We start from the raw sequence: 20,237 nt of genomic DNA, 5'->3' as shown, positions 1-20,237 counted from the left end.
TGCTCAGAGCCTAGAGGCCCTCCCCCACCCCCCAACTGCTTCCTTCTCCCTGCCCCCCATCCCACTACGTGCTGATTTTTTTTTTCCTATATGTATATATATATATTTTTTGTCTGTCCCCTCTGGGGAAGTTTGTATGGGGCTACTAGCTGACATGTGGGATCAGAATGGTGTGAATGACAGCCGCACTGTATCATGAAGGTGGTGGTGGTTTCAACACGTGAGACCAAACAAGAAGAAAGCTGAGAGAGGGGGAAACCGTTTTGGATGACAAAGGATGGGTAAGTGAACTTTTGTTGTTTCCTTCTTAGTAAAGCTGATCCTCTTGGCTTCGTATTCTCAGTCGTGGCATTAGCTGATAAAAGACGGGAAAACAGGCAAAAAGCGGCAGCCTCAGAGTTTGCCAGTTGACTCACTATAGTTGCTATTATATTTTTAGATCATTTTCCTTTTTCTCGTTTTTTTAAACTGTAAATGCATAACATGGACTTAAACAGACTGGAGAAATATTTTTCAGACTGTCTCTTCCGAATGCGTATCCTGGCTTGGGAATTGAGCGTGAGATAAATGTTATGTTTCCTTCTATTTCTTGATAATATTAACCATGCTTGTATTTCTGGTTGCTGTCAGGAAGATTGTTAACAATTTACTGCGTGTGTGTAGGGGTGGGGTCATTACTTTATCAGAGGTCGCACAAGGGCTTGTTTTATCTTTGAAGATGTACCCTGAACACAGCTTCCAAATTTCCAGCAGTCATTTGCCAGTTTTATTTTTTCAAGTGTGACTGACTCCCCCCCCCCCACCCCTTTTTCCTGTCTGGGAGAGCTGGAATGTATTTCAATGAGTCTGTAGCTGGCAAGAGGACAGAGAGCAAGATCGGGTTTCAAATTTAAAAAAAAAAAAAAAAAGAAAAAAGAAAAAAAAACTCATAACAGTAAAAGAAGTTTTTGTTTGTTTGTTTTGTTTTTTAAATTAGGGATTTGGCTGATTGCCTCTTGGTTAAAAACGTGAATATTTAAGATTAATAAAGAAACTGCAGCACAAGGTACTTTTTTTTCCCCTCACCGCTAAGAAATAATAAATCTACTGTTGATAGAGGAAAGAAGTCCTTTAACATGCTATGACTTGGAAATGCAGCATAAGTGCCAATAGATTGCAACTTTGCAGGTTTTCTGAAGTTAATGGAGGTTGGGGAGAAAAAAAAGTCGTGAGAAATTTGAACAGGTTGGGATGGGGGGAAATAATAGTCTGCTGTTTCTCTGCTTGTTTATCCTCCAAATTTGCAAAACCAACTGTGTTAAATATATCAGAAAAAAACTAGTGCTACCCAAGATTATTTTGTATTTTATGCAAATATTTAATAAGAATTTGATAGTCATAGCTTTGGAGTGTTCTGTGTTATTAGTAGTTAGGACACTGAGCCTGTGATCACTGAGCAGGAGAGCCTCAGTAGGAATCTCTTCCTGAACGTTGAGAGCATATATGCTTATTAACACATTGAGAGTACCTCCTGCTGTTACTAGTCTTCACACCATGCTTCACTGGCTGTTTATACTGGTCCCAGGGACATTTTTTCAGAGCTCCTATATGGTTATCTCATTATGCAATAAGGATGCAATTTCAAGCAAGGAGAACTTGGGTTACCTTGACAGTTTACTGAAGCTCCTTTGCCAAATCACAGCCTCTTTACTCAACTAAGAAAGATGTACAAGTACAGGGCTTACTAAGATACATTTTTCCCATTACCAGAAGACTTAGTACTCTTCCTTTTAGTACTGGTGTTCAGTAGAGTGACTAGCCAAACACTGATGTTATTAAATGTCGCCATTATGTGATACGATAGGCTCGGTGTTTTTCAGTGTTTGATGCACGTATGAACTCCTGAAACTCAGGAAGCTGTGCTTAGTTCTATGACACTGTGGCGATTTGGAAATCAAGGAAGAAAACATGAAACCTAAATAGCAAACATGCAACACTGAAGAAAATAAAGCTTTAAGTGTCAAATACATTGTTCTTAAATCAACTGTCCCATTACTACACTAGATGAAATGCCCCTGATATTGGTAAGCTGGTGGTGATTTACATTAATAGCTTTACAATGTGCATTTGTCTTCTTTTAATATTGTAGGTTTCCATTTAATTACGCAGCTGAGAGGCATGCGTGTAGTGCTAGTGCTACTTCCTACACTGCTGCTTGTTATGCTCACGGGGGCTCAGAAAGCTTGCCCAAAGAACTGCAGATGTGATGGCAAAATTGTGTACTGTGAGTCTCATGCTTTCACAGATATCCCTGAGAACATTTCTGGAGGATCACAAGGCTTATCATTAAGGTTCAACAGCATTCAGAAACTCAAATCCAATCAGTTTGCCAGCCTTAACCAGCTTATATGGCTTTATCTTGACCATAATTACATTAGCTCAGTGGATGAAGATGCATTTCAAGGGATCCGTAGACTGAAAGAATTAATTCTAAGCTCCAACAAAATTACCTATCTGCACAATAAAACATTTCACCCGGTTCCCAATCTCCGCAGTCTGGACCTCTCCTACAATAAGCTTCAGACATTGCAATCTGAACAATTTAAAGGCCTTCGGAAACTCATCATTTTGCACTTGAGATCTAACTCGTTAAAGACAGTGCCCATCAGAGTTTTTCAAGACTGTCGAAATCTCGACTTTCTGGATTTGGGTTATAATCGTCTTCGAAGCTTGTCCAGAAATGCTTTTGCTGGCCTGTTGAAGTTAAAAGAGCTCCACTTGGAGCACAATCAGTTTTCCAAGATCAACTTTGCTCATTTTCCACGTCTCTTCAACCTCCGCTCAATTTACTTACAATGGAACAGGATTCGCTCCATTAGCCAAGGCTTGACATGGACTTGGAGTTCCTTACACAACTTGGATTTATCAGGGAATGATATCCAAGGAATTGAGCCAGGCACATTTAAATGTTTGCCCAATTTGCAAAAATTGAATTTGGATTCCAACAAGCTTACCAACATCTCACAGGAAACTGTCAATGCGTGGATATCATTAATATCCATCACTTTGTCTGGGAATATGTGGGAATGCAGTCGGAGCATTTGTCCTCTATTTTATTGGCTTAAGAATTTTAAAGGAAATAAGGAAAGCACCATGATATGTGCAGGACCTAAGCATATCCAAGGTGAAAAGGTTAGTGATGCAGTGGAAACATATAGTATTTGTTCTGAAGTCCAGGTGGTCAACACAGAAAAATCACAGCTTGTGCCCCAAACTCCCCAGAAGCCTTTAATTATCCCTAAACCGACAACCTCAAAATCTGACCCCAGCCAGTCCACTCTTGAAACACCAAGCCCTTCCCCAGGGTTTCAGATTCCTGGCACAGAGCAAGAGTATGAGCATGTTTCATTTCACAAAATTATTGCAGGGAGCGTGGCTCTCTTTCTTTCGGTGGCCATGATCCTCTTGGTAATCTATGTGTCTTGGAAACGCTACCCAGCCAGCATGAAACAACTTCAGCAACATTCTATTATGAAGAGGCGGCGGAAAAATACCAGAGAGTCTGAAAGACAAATGAATTCCCCTTTACAGGAGTATTATGTGGACTACAAGCCTACAAACTCTGAGACCATGGATATATCGGTAAATGGATCTGGGCCCTGCACATATACCATCTCTGGCTCCAGGGAATGTGAGGTATGAACCATGATCCTCCTAAAAGCGTTTCTACTGTGGGAAAGGAGAGGTAAATGTTTGAAGCTCTAGAGGTATCTCTAATCACTAGAAAGAGTAATGACCCTTTTGCTTTTGGGTTTTGCTCAGTGTGAAAGGTTACTTAATTAAATTACAACCACCAGGAAATTGACTGCTTTTTTTTTTTTCCTTAAATGGTTGAAACTTGAAGGAAGTTCATTCAAGGATGATATTAAGTTGGAATAAAGCACTATGTTAAAACATCTGTTTTTCAACAGTTTGTATACAGGGGTTGGACTTACAAACACACATACACACAAACTCTTTTCATCCTAAAATTTATGTCTGGTTCTTGTTGTTTGACTTTTGTAATCAAGTAAAGAAGGAGGGGCCAGCTTAATTTAAAAACAAAGTGACTTTACCAAAATTCCAGGAGGTAATGAAGATTTAAACCAAAGAGCAATTTACCCAAGGGTTGATTTTGTTGTACATTTTTTAGTTTTAATTAAAGCATGCAGCAGGGATCTCATAGGGATAACTGTTTCTGTGTTACTTGCCATTTAGTTATTATACCAGCATAGAGAATGTCAGGCCTATTGTGTAATTGTATTAAGGCGTTTAAAGATGTGTTTTTTCCTCCATTCCTTCCTTCCTACCTTCCTGCCTTCCTTCCCTTATTTCTCCCTTCCTTTCTTTCTTTTCTTCCTTCCTCCTTTACTTTCCTTTTTACTTTTTGTTTTTTTATTACTGGACATAGATCACTTTTCAAAAGTTTTCTTAAGTGCTGGCTTTATGTATGTAATCAGAATGAAACTTAAATTCTACATTTTGGCTTTGTCCCTGGTAACTAAAATCAGGTCATGATGTTGTGGATGATTTAGCAATAACATAATGACAAACATAACAGGGACTGTTTGTCAGTGTTGCTGTCATCCCCAAAGACATAATGTGTATTCTTGTTAAACTAATCCAAAACTAAATGATGCAAATAGTTATAAATAAAAAGAGAGAGATTTGGGTTCTGAGTATTTTCCCTTTCTGTAACAATCACCTCAAATGAAGGCATTTCATGTTATACTATTTTCATTTTCATGAGAATAAGTTTGGATCAGTGTCTGATTATTTAATTTTAAAGGTCATATATAGGAATGTGTTTATGAGTAGGAAAATGGTCACAGATTTCCAACTTGTTAATAAGTAATACTGGATGCAAATTATTCTTTACTTGGTAAAGCTGATCAAAAAGTGCAAAGACTGTGACTGCCTAGGCCTTGTTACAAGAATAAATTAGTAAAGAGAGGTAAAGTTCTGGCTCTGCGTCATCTTAGTATCCAATTTTACATGACTGCTTTTTCGAAAGAAAGTTTTAATGACAATTTAAAGACTTTGCCCTTTTTAATACTAGTTATAAGAGTTGAAAAATATAAATTGCTCTTTGATAATATATTCCCAAATCTTTCCATAATCCTAAACGCAGATGCTAATGAAAATGTTTTCAGACAAAGCACTGAGTCTGAAGTAATCTCCAGCTCAGTGTAATTTGGAATATGGAGCCATTCTTCGCAGAGTTCATTTTCTCCTCTTTTTTTTGATTGAAAATAAGAAAAGTAATCCCAGACAAATTCCTGAAAGAAAGCTGTATGAATAATTGCCCTTAAAAATTAAAGAGAATAAAAAAATTTATATAAAAGTCTAACAAGGATTGATGTTTCTATTGCAGGCTGACATTTATATAATATTTGTGAATATTAGTAAAACAAGTTCATCCTGCTTTATTCTAGATTTGTCTTCTATTTTGAGATCTTCTTAAAAACTAGTAATATAAAAAGAAAAGGAAAATCCAGTCCCATTCATTCATTTTCTCTTAACATTTATATTAGAATGGTGATTTTTATTTGTAAGAATCACCAAGAAATATTCTTAAAGAGCTAGCACTTCAGAACAAGTGGTTCTAAAACTTTTCCAGAGATCTTAAATTCCAGAGATTATCCTTTAAAGACCATAGGCATTACCATGATAGAAACAAAATAAAAACATATTTCATTCTGTAAAAAAGTGTTTAAAAATACATTTTGATATTATATGTGTTCTGTAGAGTGATGTTTATGGTCCTGAAATTGCAGTGACATTGTTGGGGTTGGGTGTGGTGTTACAGCATTAAGTAATGAAAAAATTAATTAAATGTTATAATGAAGCTGTTGAGTTGAAATGGTAGCCCTACTGAAGTAGTCAAACTCTCCATGCCCTAAAAAGTAGAAAATGGTTGGCTATACATCTGAGATCATTAACTCCACTTCTGAGTGCTCGGGGTCCAATAAAGCTATGGGTTAAATGAATATTAACTTGTTTTGAAACACAAATACACAGAAACAAAGTGTAGCTGCCACTCCTCCTTTTTGTCAATGTAATCAATGTTCAGTGTATTACAGTTACAGATAGAAGTAAGAAATAAGGAAAAGTAGATTCTTAGAAATTGTTATGAAAACAATAATTTTCCCTTACTTCTTTGTCACCCCAGAGTCAAATTTCTCTTGTTGAGAAAACTTCTCTACAAAATGAAGCCAAAAGAGAGAATCGATTTGCCCAAGTTTATGACTTTTTAGGACAGTGGAGGTATGCAGAGTTTAGGTCTGGTGGTGTTTTGAGAAACCTCACGTATCAATAGCTTAGAAAAATAGTGAACCATTAATATATTTATAATACATTTTTGTGAGGTAGGTTTTTTATTCAAAACATCCAACTCTACCCAATAAAGCCATAAATATTTAACTAGAAAACTTAGCACCAAATGCTAATTTTCTAAGATAGTGCCTTGAAAAAAATTACATTAAATTGAAAATTTCACTTATATTGTTGATGTTACCTTCAATTATCATAATCTAAGTATAGTTAAAATATTCATTTTGTCTATTTCCTTTGAGAAGAAAATAAAAATATTAACAGTCTTCCTTAGAATAATGTCTGTGAGCCACCACACACATCTAGCATGCAATTTATAAAGTAAATAATTTTGGCTCTGATCTTTATAAATTTAAAATTTTAAAGTTCCAAGTGCACATTATATGATAATGATCTGAAGGAGAATATCATAATAATTTAGGCAGTAAAACTTTCTTATATCCATAAAAGAGGGATAGAGTAGATAGCTATGAATAATTAATATGATATATGGCACAACTCCAATAGATAGATACATTTCAGTCATACTTTGAGTGGATCAGTGTGCTTGGTTGAACTGAATCATTTAATTTGTTCTCAATATGTGCTCAGAGAAGAGAACTTAAAACCAAAAGGATACAGCTTTGTCTAAAACTTAGTGCCACTGACAGAGAAAATTGCAAATACTTACTTTTGAAAATAGCTTGTGAAACTTTGGATAGCTTTAGCTCATAAAAAATTATAAGAATTATAAAGTTACTTCATTTTGCATAACAAATTTTTACTTAAAGATAATACAAAACAAAATTTTGAATACCTGGTTCTTCTAGGATATGTTTTATCAGCTGAAAATAGCAAGGACTTTTATAAAATTAGTAATTGTGAATATAAGCCAGGAGAGTTTGCCTTTTGAATTAAAAAAAAATTGAAATTGGTGAAACCTTAACATGAATGAAAGTGGTCTCTAAAAAGATCCTGCGTTCAGAGTGTTTTAAAGAAGAAGTAATTAAAATATAAAGTTTAATGATCCCATAATGCTAATAGTGCTGTCATTAGGGAAATGGGAATATAGGTGACCCTAAGGTACATATTTTTCAAATATTTAGTATTTTGGTTACACTCTTCAAAGTCAAGTAAAATAAAAATAAATTGGTTGTCATTTAGGGCTTATATTATTTCTTTCACTGCTGTGCAGTGGGTGGTATAGACCATTTCTAACAACTTATATTTATTGAAGGTATTAGGTCATATCCAAACTACTGATTTAAAGGGGAATATTAACTTCTTTCTACACTGTAGAAATTGACATTTTGAAGTATACTGAATGAATTTCCAATAACTAAAAATCATAATATACTCAAAGAGGATTCTAAGTGAAGCAGGCCCAGTATCACTGAGTTTAATACACTTTACTAATATAAAGCTGTAGAAAACAAAGTTAATTTTGGTGGCTGACTACTACTGTGTCATATTAAAATGTTACAAAATTGAAACTATACTTTGTGTATTTAAAGGAAGTCTATTTATGCTTGTGTGTGTGTGTGTGTGTGTGTACGTATATGTGTGTGTTTGTATTATGTAAGTAAGCGTATGTGCTCATATAGAGAAATAGAGAGAAAATATAAGTATATTTTGTTCATTTTGAACACTTGAAATACTAATAATAAAATCTTGGGTCATGGTTACTGGAATTTGTTACTTAGGAAAATGCTTCTTAAGAATAAATGTTTAATCATCTCTAAAATTATATGTATCTTATGTCTAGATAGTCTAGCGTTCGTTTTTGAAAAAACAGAATTTATACTACACATTACCATTTTTGCTGTGACTTTGGGTGAGTCATTTCATTTCTCTGTGAACCATCATTGAATGAGTGTAATTCAACTAGTGCAATATATCCCAACTCAAATCATTCCTCAGAATAGTCAACTTTGGAAAATCTTAGTGGTCATTCCCAGGACTACAAAAGCAAGATGGGATGTGGAGGAAAAACTGAGCTATTTATATTCATTGTCAATGAGGAGAGAGAGAACTTCTTGAGTTACTAAAACACGACATGCTCAGGTGAAAAGCCATACAATGTCTTTATGTTTGAAGGCAAAATATATTACACACATGCACACATGTGAGCGCACACACACACTTATATGTCTTCGAAATTCTTCCAAATAACTAGTTATTTTGAAAGCATTTAAAATATGACTTTAAAAAATCTATGGTCTAAATTTGATCCAACTAAATTTCATTCATGAATACAATTTTTATTAGTCTTCAGATAGTACTGGTGAAGAGTGACAGCTGCCAAGAAGGCCCAGCATGGCTAATTTAGGACAGGTTTTAAACTGACAATAAACAGTTCAATTCCTTTTTCTAGATTTAGCTCGTATTAGCATCTCATGAACAAGTTTTTAATAATTGGTTGCTCTCTAAATCCCCAAGTTGAGAAGTCTGACTCTTAGGAATGGATAGCTTTTGACACACCCCAGTAATCTTTAGATGATTCCAGAATTTTTCATCCTGTGACTTTTCTATATTCAGTAAAATCTAGTAATTCTAGTTCTCAATAATTACATTTATAGATAGCTCTATGCTTTGGAAGTTGCTTGGGAATATTAGCATTGGGTACTTGGTGACTCATCAGAATTTTCATGTCTCCAGAGTTTCATGAATCACTAAATCAAAGTGAAACACTAGCAACCTGTATATCACCAGTTTTGAAGTTTTGAAAAATTTACTCTGTCTTTTGATCAGTGAAAAGCATAAAAGAGATGCCGAATATGTTTTAAAAATTAAAACTGCTGTTTATATTACCCAAAAAACTACCATTCATTGAGTCAGTTTAATAATATCTCAATATTCTTAAAATGAAAGAGAAATTGTGAGGGTATTTTTCTCATGCACTCCGTAAGCCATTAAAATGTTAACTGTTAGTTAAGGAAGATTGAGAAAAAGCACAGTATTTCCTATGATATCAGAATCACTGGCTTTTTAATAAACTGCTTTAATATGCTTGAAACTGCTCTATAGGTGTAAAGGATGTGAGTTATACTCCTGCTAAGTGGTTTAAAAATAATGTTTCCACCATCAAGAGAAATTAGGGTCCTTTAAAAGTAAGACATTTGACTTTAAGTCAAATCTTACACATTATAATACTTGTAAAGTTTGGGAATGAAATGACAGCAAAGCAAATACACATTAATAAAAGGTTAAAGTAAGGGTGACAATACAAAATTTTCAGAAAAAATCATGTCCAAAAATTATGAACAACCTTGACTAAAAAAAAAAAAAAAAATTGAATAAAACTGATGCCTCGATATCAGATAAACAATAAACATGTGCATAACTAAATAAGATTATGATATTTAGCATTACTGTCTGTACATGGAAATAAGATATCTTTTAATATTATATAAATGGTATTCTTAAACATACATAAAAAAGTAACTTTGAAATATAATTACATTTAAACAACCATGTACAATTAAACACCCGTATATCCCACATAAATATTTCTGAAATACTGAAATATATGTTGTAAACAGATAGTAGATTAATATATATTATAGTTTTGAATAAACCCCATTCTTTACTAACTTGACCAGTCCCCATAAATTGCCTCAAATATAAACATTTGGAGGAAACATTAAAAAATTTAATGGCATCAAAATAACTTTATGTTTCTTTTCTCATTGCCTCAATGTATCATGATGGTTTTCTGAATTTTTGGACATCCACACAGCTTCTCTCTCCTTTATTTCAGTCTTTCATATATTCACTGAATTCTCAGACTTTAGAGTTAGGGGTAAAGATGTAATAATTAAACCTAGCAAGAAGGGTCATCTCTTCTGATTTTCCTTTTATTTAAAAAAAAATGTAAAGTCTTCTAGTAGAAAAAAGTAAGGTACAATAAACATGTTTGTCACTTTGATTTTTAAAAGAGAAGTTTAAAGAAAGAGTAACTATAATATCAAAACAAAACTTCCTAAACAAATTTATAATTATCATTTTTATCTACTATTTCAGTTGTTAGGATCTTCAAATCTCATTGAATTATAAAAACTAAAAAATGTATTAGGTTTTACAATATATTTGAATTTTTGAAACAGACAAGCTAAAATGAGTATAGATGGATTTTTTTAAGAAAACTCACTGTTTTTTAGCATCTCAGTAGGCAAATGTATTCCAGAACAGAAATATATAATGTTATGAATTGATTCCATTTTGAGGTTATTTTTAATGTTAGAGCAAAACCATATAGACACTAATTTTGGAATACCAAATGATACAAAGAGGGAAAATGCTTGAAATCGTTTTATTTTGGAAAGTCAATACTACTTAATTCATCTTCACTGTATGTTTTCATTTTAAAAGATAATGATTGCTGTTTTGCTGCCTTCTTTTAAAATTAAATATCATCAGATAAATCATTGAATTATACTGATTTTATTAAAAGAAACAAACAAGAAACAATCTTTGGGTATAAATTCTATGCTTGCTTTTTCAATTCCTCCTTCCTCCCTCAAGTCACATTTACTGAAAGTTTTTTTTTTTTCATTTTCTGCTGCAGATCTAATTATTTCCTGTGCTAGGAATTATTAAAAGTTGATTTCTTGTTTCCTTTAACCGATTCCTATTAAATACATTTATGTGCAAATGAAGTCTTGAAAATATTGGTTGTTTGTTTCAGCATAAAGTTGATCATGATGGATTTCACTATTCGATATTTATTATTTTAAATCGAGACCAGCTATTGTTAAATATTCCTAATAAGACTAAAAAAAAGAAAATAATAGAAATATAAGTTAATTATGTCTGAATTTTTTTTGGTATGGTCTCCATAGATGAAATATTGTTATTTTCTTCTGTGTTTATAGGTCTGAAAAAGTAATAGCAGAGAGGTCAGCCTTAAAGTACTTTAGGTTGATAGTCAAACCACAACATGGACCAAAATTGCATTTATCCAGTGGTTAGATCAAGGGGTGAAAAAGAGGTCTCAGAGATTTGCTTTACTTTTGTAATACTGGACAAGTAAATATATATCTGACCTTTCTGTGATATAATTTTTCCATCTATTGAACTCGGATAATAACTTTCCAACTAACTTGTTGAAATGATTAATGAGCCTATTCGGAAACCACTCTGAACTCCTCCATAAAAAAGTTTCAGTGTATATATAAATTATTACTAGCCATAAGCCCTACTGTCTAATGAAAAATGCAAAATACAATGTGGCTGTATTATTTTCATTGTTATTATTAGTTATAATGATGGTTATAATACTCCCTGATGTAGAAACAAGTGTTGTGGTTACATTTTTCATAAAGTGAATAATAAACCTGAATTTTCAGTCCCTTGTCTGAGCTGTAATTTAGTTTGGGTACCAGACACACTGATATTTAAATAGTACCTCAGGGTTTGTAAAATACTTCCTTGGCTGAATACTTTTTCATATTTCAAAGAAAGCAGCATTTACAATTATTTTATTGGTATTAATTCTAAAGAAGAAATGGGTTATAGAAACAACTTATAAGTTTCCAATCTGATCAAGTATTGCCCTTCAGCTCATTTTCTTATCAAATGGAGGCAGTTTTAATTTCCCCAAAGTGTTTATGCATGACAAGTGGGAATTTTCAAATAATACGTAGGGTATTCTTATTGAATAAGTTAATATGTGATTTTAAGAATCGGATATTTATCTAGTGTATATGTATATACATACACACACACACATATTTAATGCTTTGATGTGAATAGTATTTTGGTTGAATATAATATGAGCTCTTATTTTTGCATAAATATATGGTTATGTAATTCCTATTATTTATGATATACTTAAAAATGAAATACATTTAAATTTTCACATGGACTATTATCGTGTGCTGTAAAATAGAGGGCACCACTGGTACAAGTCCTTTACAAAAACAAGCAGGCTGTAGATAAAGAAAAATGCTAGCATTGCTAGAGAAGACAGTAAGTTGTTTTCTTTGTGATTGCAAAGGCAGAATTATTCCAAATTGGAAATTCTGCCAGTTGATGAATGTTTCTTCCAATTATGTATTCTAGAATTAGGGAAGTAACCACATAATGGGGTCACAGATGCACTGGACCCACTGTGAAATGGATCTGAACCAAAACTCCATTGATTTCATGAGCCTCTACTCTGACCAGGGGACCACAATGATGTTTTGGATCTCCAGGATTAGTGTCCCTTCAGAGTTGATGTCCCCAGTAATCCACAAAAGTCTGATTACTTCACTTTCCCCAATACACAGTCACCTTGGTAAATAGTTGTATGTAAATGTATTGTGATTCAAGTTAGACGTCTGTCCACTTGACCTAGCAGTCTTCCACTTATACAGACTGAGTAAGAATTTAGTAGACTGCTCCTGTACTTTTTTCAAAGGACACCATAGTTAAACAGACAACATCATAGGTGTCTTTTGAATCTAACTACATTGATTACTACTTTAACTCTACTGTCCCATATGGTAACCATGCCCATCTTGTCTTGGCACTAGACCTGTGCCACCCAAGAATCTCAATTTTCACATTGCATTTAGGGATGCCAATTCAGTGGTAGCTGTTCCCATTGTAATTTCTGTCCTGCAGTGAAGAGTGACAAGAGAGACATTAACCCTGAACTTACTTTTTTCAATCTCTTTCCCCTCTCCAGTTGCCAGGCTGTCAATCAATTTTATCATCTTGGAATATGGTCCACAGTATTCTAACCAGATTTTCTTTAGTTTTTGAGAATTACTGCTTAGACTCCAATCTAGAAATGTAAAAGAAAAGAGAATATAAAATGTAAATATAAAATTCTGACTTTTTGCAATTCATAATTCTTTGAGCTCTCTATCCACTCATGGTCTATCTATCTTTTCTCAAATGATTAGAGGATAAGAGATGATTTTAAATGAATATTCCAACTATTTCCTCTTTAATTTTGGCATAACACCTTCCTTGAGAATGTGCATACAGTTTTCCTCCAAAACGTGAAGATTGGCAAGGATCATTGGCCTAGAAAGAAGATAGCATCCATTCTCTTTCTCATTGTGTTTCTTAGTGAGAATTAATTGGAACATGGTCATCAATTGTGTAAGCAAATATACTATTTTATTAATGTTGTCAAACTATTATTATTCTATTGATAGTAAACAAAGAGATAATCTTATTCTAAAATATGAACAAGTATAATTTTGTGGATTAACCTGACATGTTCTTATTTTTTTTATTTTCTAATTTTAAATGAATGCTTTGTTTAGGAAATGTTGAAAATATGAGATTATTTACAAAAATAAGCAAGAAATTATCAAAAAATCCCACTACGCAGGGATAATACTTTAAATACTCTGCTACATTTACATCTAATAATATGCACAGATATGTGTATGTGGGTGTTTATACAATTAATTTAGCATTGAAAACTGTAGCATAGATTACATAAAGTATACTGTTACTTTAAAATTAACATTTTGTGATGAATAGAGTCACTTTTAAAAATACTATTTTTGAAATTACATCCCTAAAGTGTCATATTTTACTTACACTTCCCTTTTTTGTTGAACATTTATGATGCTTTTTTGCACGTTATAAATATTTCTTCAATGGCTTCCTCATCTAGATAGATTCCTAGAAGATAAAATTCATAGCCAAAAGAATGAAAACGTTAAATTTAACTCATGTCACCAAATTACTCTCTCAAAAATATATACCTATTTGTATTACCACATGAACTGTACAAGAGTTATTTTCCCACATATACACCAACATTATTTATCTTTTTTTTAAGAAGTTGGCAATTTTTTTAGTGTTTAATATTTATGTCTTTAGGCTGTAGAATTTTTTTTCTGTGTATTTTGTGTTATTGGATTTCTTATTTTGAAATATGGTATATAAATAGTCCGTGGTGTCAACAATAATACTAGTTTTCATTATGTATTTTTACATTGCTTTTATTTTTAGAAAGACCTTTTCCATCCTGCAAGGAAACATTTACTATGTTTTGATCACTCCTTCAATAATTTTATTTTTATATTTATTTCTTTAATCTACCTACAATATCCTTTAGTATATCACGTGAAACATGGAGCTAATTTGTTTTTTATCACTAAAGAATTATGACAAATGTGTTTTACCATTTTAATGTAGAATTTTCATATATTTGCATCATTTTTGTGTTTTCTATCTTCTTCCCATGGGTTCATTCTCTATTCTTATATCAGAATCATATGTTTACATTTTTATAGTTTTTAAGTATATTTTTAAATTTTTATAAGTGTGTCTTTACTCCTGCTGCTAAATTCCACATATATATTTTTAATTGTCTTGTTCATTCATCACTGTTTTTATTTGAAATAAAATTTCGCATCTTTCTCTCTTTGTCTCTTTTTTTCTGGTGCTCACACATACAACATACACACATACACAATATTTTGACTGGGATTATGTGTATTGATTAATTCATTTGGAAATAATTGAAATATCTACAGTTATCAAAAAGAAATGCTATAAATGTTATGGCATAAAAATGGCATAGAGTTCCATTTATATTATCTATTTCTTACGTCCTCGATAAACATGAGCTGATTTGCTTTTTATTATGATTCTAATATGTATATAAACACACACACACACACACACACACACACACACATATATATGCATGTATAATTATTATCAATATTTTGACCAAGTCCTTAATTTCAGTAGATTGTTATTTTTTTTGAAATTTCTGGTTCAAAAATAATTTTGTAAAGAAAAAAATGTATTAGCTTTCTAATAGCTACATTTCTTATTTACTTATTTTTCTATATTGTATTGTCTGAATCTTCTAGAATAATGTTACACGATTATGGTGATCTGGAGCAAAATTTTTTTTTCTAATTGTGACACAGACTGTCTCCTGTGTTTTTGTACATTTTATCATTCTATTTATTCATTCACTTATTTATTCAACAAAAATGTATTGTATACCTACATTAGTATCTGTTAACACTGGGCTCAGTGCTGTGTTTACAGTAGTGGATAAAATACTTTGTTTTAGGTAAAAATTTATTTATCACATTTTTCATACCTATAGTCTCATTTATAAAATACACATTTATCAGGATGGACGTTAAATATTACTTAGTGACTTTTTGGCACTTCGTTTTTCTCTTTTTATGAGTTCTGTATTTTTCCCCCACCTTTTAGTTATTCATTTTATGAATTACATACTTTTATTTCCTAATGTTAAAAGTTATTTGCAATTCTGGAATACATTATGGTTGTTTCTTTCATAATATATTTCCTAGATCAGTTCTCATTGTGTCTACTTTTGTTTGCAATTTTTAAATCTCTCTTAACTAATAAGGGGACTCAAAATTATGCTCTCTTTATCAGTTGTCCCATTTATTATCTTTTTTCTAGCTCTGAAATGGTTAAAATAATATGGACATGATCTTTTCCTTGAAATTTATAAAATATTCCCCAAAAACTGCCTTCATGGTTCTCTTTTTGGATATAATACTGAGAAAATGGTACAAATTTTTATCCAGTTTTTTTTTTTTTGCCTTTTTGTGCCCTTGAATCAGAATGTTGAATTAGATTTCTTAGAAAAATACTCATTTCATTGAAAATGTAACATATATAATGATTTATATAATAATTACATTTTCTTAAACATCTTCTCTAGTCATGTATTTGTTCATTCAGTCTCTGTGGACCACTATACTAGAAACTGTAAATGAGGCAGTTGAGTTTCTTCAATCCATATTCTAATAATCCAGAATAAAGTCATTAAAGTATTAGATGTACTTTTTTAAATTCCTTAATGATGTATAACTTCTCTAGTTGTACTTTTTTGTATTTTAGTTTTGTTAATTTATTCTTGTTCATAATTGCTGAAGGTTTTCAGATTTACTGTTTTCTTAAAAGAACTTGAGCAGCATTACCTTCAAACTACAGGAAATTATATCAATGTTTTACTTCCCATGGTATAATATCATCTATATATGAATGAATCCCTCCACCAATACTATCTGACATTCTAAGTTATTTTACCTTATCATTCTTATCTTACATTTCACTGCCTTATATAGCCAAATTATTTCTTTAATCCATAAGGGGTTAGCAACATATTTCTGGAAAGGACCAGATAGTAAATATTTTAGACTTTGTGGGCTATATGGTCTCTGTCACAACTACTTTACCCTGCCATGAAAGCATGGAAGCATGAAAGCAACCATAGAAAATATATAAAAGAAGAACACATCTGTGTCCCAATAAAACCTTTTTTGCAAAAAACAGGCAGCAGCTGGATTTGGCTCATGTCTTATAATTTGCTGACTCCTAATCTAGATCATTTTAAACATGCCTGGGTCTTAACACTCAAAAATAAACAGCATATACTTTTCTCCTAACCTGGTACCTTCTTCTACTACTGCCCTATCTTAGTCCTCTCCTTCATAGAAAATCTTGTCATAAGATTCTGTCCCAGTCTATATTTCCTCATCAATCTCTCAATTCTTCAACCCACTACAATCTGTCATCAGAGCTTATCAAGCCATAGAAAGAGCTCTTGCTAAATTTGCCACTGACTTCATTATTACTAAATTCTATGCCCTTATTAAAATTCTTTGCTTCACTATGATATCTCAGTAACATTCAACACTGGGTCTTTTCTTCCTTCTTTAAATGTTTTCCTTTCCAGAATTCTGTAATCAGATCATTTCCTCTTCATTCCAACATATCCTTTTCCATTTCCTTTGTAAGCTCAACCTGAATATTATGTTTCGCTAAGGCTCTTTCCTTGCATCTCCTCTTATACCACTATATTCTCTCTCTCTCTGTCTCAATAATCACATTTACATATGCAGCATGCATTACCATTTACTTACTAACAATAAATAAGTTATTCCTTTATTTCTTGACCTCTTCCCTGCGTTCCCCACATGTATACCAATTTCCTATTTGACATCTAAATTCAATTATAGAAGAGTACCTTAATCCCATTTCCAAACAAAATCATGGTCTTTCTTTCTCAGCCTGTTTTCCTTTTTCTGGTTCTTGTCTTGTGAATGAAGCTACCCACTTCTGTAAGTCAGAATCATAGGAACCATCCTTGACTCCATCCTCACTCTTACATTCCGTAAACAAATCACCATGAAGTCCTGCTGGTTTTACCTCTTGAGTATCTCTCAAATCCATCCATTCCTCTCTATTTTTACTATTGCCAATTTTGTCCTATTTAGTCTCCTTAGCTCAGCTAGGAGCTGATTTATTCTCTAAACTGAATACAAGGAGCATCGTTCAAAACAAAAGCTGATCATGTCACCATCCTCCTTTATTTTGAGCAATTTGGTGGAGTCCTGTTGTTCTTTGGATGAAAATTAAAACCCTTAACATGACCTTAAAAACACTGAATGATCTGGCCCTTCCTTCACAGATCCTTCTCACATCACACTCCTGTTTGCTCTCAAATCTCCATCCAAAGAAGCCTCCTTTCACTTATCCTCTGACAAGGTCATTCTATAAGCCCAGCCCTAGATGCTACTCACTCTACTTAGTTAATTCCTATCCATCACCTCCTCAGGAAGCCATTGCTGAAATCCTTATTGTCAAACCACAAGATTTAATTCTTCCTCGCTCTCACTTATTTTTAATAATGATTTGATTAACATCTTCCAATTCTATTTGAATCTACTGTATCCAAGGAAAGGTAATATATGACTGTTTTTGTTTGACTTTTATCTCCAATGCTTTACTCCATACATTGTATAGAAGAGGAATGTCATAAATGTTTACTGAAAGAATAAATAAGTGCATTCCCAAATTTTACTTCTCTTTACTTTCTGCCTTTTAAAAATAGACTCCCTCCTTTGAAAAGTCACTTTATAAATTCTTCTCTTGAAAAACTAGTAGTTTTTCATTATTTAAAGTTCAAAACTGTAGATTACGATATAGATTTGGTGTAGCTCACTTTTAATGAGTTTTCTCATCTTATTATGTCTATGTTCAAGATGACAAAATACATAAGGACAAAAGCAAGAAAATATATATAACTGTGTTTATATATATAACTTTATTTACCATTTTCCTAGCATTTTGTATATTTTTGCATTTTTGTATATTTTATTCTATAATAAAATTAATAGAAGCAAATTGTTTATAATCTGCCATTTTTATTTACTCTATTGTGAGCATATAAAGCATCTACCTACAGCATAATTTAGTTAGTGCATAATACTGTATATTATTTTACTGTACACGGGTTATAATTTTGTTTTGGTGGTTGTTTCAAAATTTTTGGAATAAACAAATTTAAGATGACCAACCTTGCACTTATGTCTTTCTAAATATACTTAATGATTACAGTTTTATATTAAAATTTCAAACCGTCTTATCCAACATTTTAAAAAAATTGGTAGTGATCTGTTATAATTTAGATCAAAAGGTTTTTTGTTGTTTTTTAAGATTCACCATTTTGATTACGAATGATACCCATAATATCTTACATTTGTTTGACATTTGTATATTTTACTTTCTGTATATTATGTTTATTTGCTTTGCCAATTCATAATTCTTATTGACTTCTGTAGGTTTTTGGGTTTTTTTTTTACTTCTATAGGTTTTAAATTAATTTATTAATCTTTTAGCTTTTATAAAAGTCACAGATGTTTTTCTCGGCACTTGTTATTCATCTTTTAATGATTTCAGGTGGGACTTTGATTGTATAATTAGAAAATTAATTTCACATAATTAAATTACTGTATGTTTTATTTTATGGTTTCTGCCTTTTTTTATATAGTACAAAAGTTATCTCCAGAAATATTAAATAAATATTCATTCTGTTATCCTCTAATAGCTTCATGGTTTTATTTTTTGCATGCAAATCATTAATTCAACTTTTTGTTGTCAAAATTTTACCTAGTTCCACAAACTCATTTGTTATTTACTCACCGTTATGAAATGTTCTATTTGTTAACCTGCAAAGCATTAAATACTTATAGATACATATATTAAAACTATATGCATATATATTTATGTGCTATATGCATGGATTATGTTTTCACATATATGTTTCCATATATATACAAATATATATGAATACACATGCTCTTCTATTAAACTTTTAATTTTCCTAATAATTTTATCCTAGTCTTTATTTAACATAATCAGTTGAATTACATTTCATTGTTCATATTTTTAAAATATTCTGGCTATAATTTTGAGTTTCTATACTTAATTATAAAAGTCACTATATATAATATAGTATATGTATACCTATACATATATAGTATTATATATGTATACATTTATTATTATATATAATATACATTATATTTTATATATATATATATTTTTTTTCAGCTACCTTGCTTTCTATTGCCTTTTAACCTCTCCAAAATCATATTCTAGAAATAAATCACTGTTAACTCTTTACTCTGTGTTCTTTTGGATATTTTCTGTGCATATATAAATGAATATGTTTTTCTCCTCGTATATTATACTACCTGTAATGATCTAAATTATGTTTGTATGCTTTTGGCTTTGTTTCATGTAATATATCTTGGACATTTCTCCATGAAGACAAATAAAGATCTACCTCTTTATTTTTAGTTAACTAAAATGATTCTCTAGTGGAAGACAAGTGAGATGTTTGAAAACATGGAAATGAACTTTAGAATTATTATGTCAGTACCATAATAAAATTTATTTGATACTTTTATTGGAATTGTGTTATTTTTAAAGAATAATTCGGAGTGCATTAATACCTTTTAAATTCTAAATCTTCATCATCTTGAGATATGATAAAACTCTACTTTTGTTAACTTATATCTGAGTTAAGTAAACAGTGAAACACTAAAATATTTTGCATATGGGAGAAAATTTATTTTATATGTGTTACAATTACAGTTAACCTTTGA

General features: G+C 31.7%; 1 protein-coding gene across 1 annotated transcript in view; it reads left to right on the top strand.

The window, feature by feature from the left end:
- Positions 1-2,199: 2,199 nt before the first annotated feature.
- Positions 2,200-20,237, top strand: part of LRRTM4 (leucine rich repeat transmembrane neuronal 4) — a gene marked incomplete at both ends in the record, with an annotated part of 853,172 nt that continues 835,134 nt past the window's right edge. Inside the window, one exon of the mRNA XM_082672514.1 lies at positions 2,200-3,675. Coding sequence (XP_082528640.1) covers positions 2,200-3,675 — 1,476 coding nt within the window. The remainder of the gene's footprint in view (positions 3,676-20,237) is intronic.

Source organism: Grampus griseus (genome assembly GCF_964374135.1).
Source record: "Grampus griseus genome assembly, chromosome: 15".
Classification (NCBI taxonomy): domain Eukaryota; kingdom Metazoa; phylum Chordata; class Mammalia; order Artiodactyla; family Delphinidae; genus Grampus; species Grampus griseus.
This window is presented reverse-complemented; position numbering and strand designations above follow the sequence as displayed.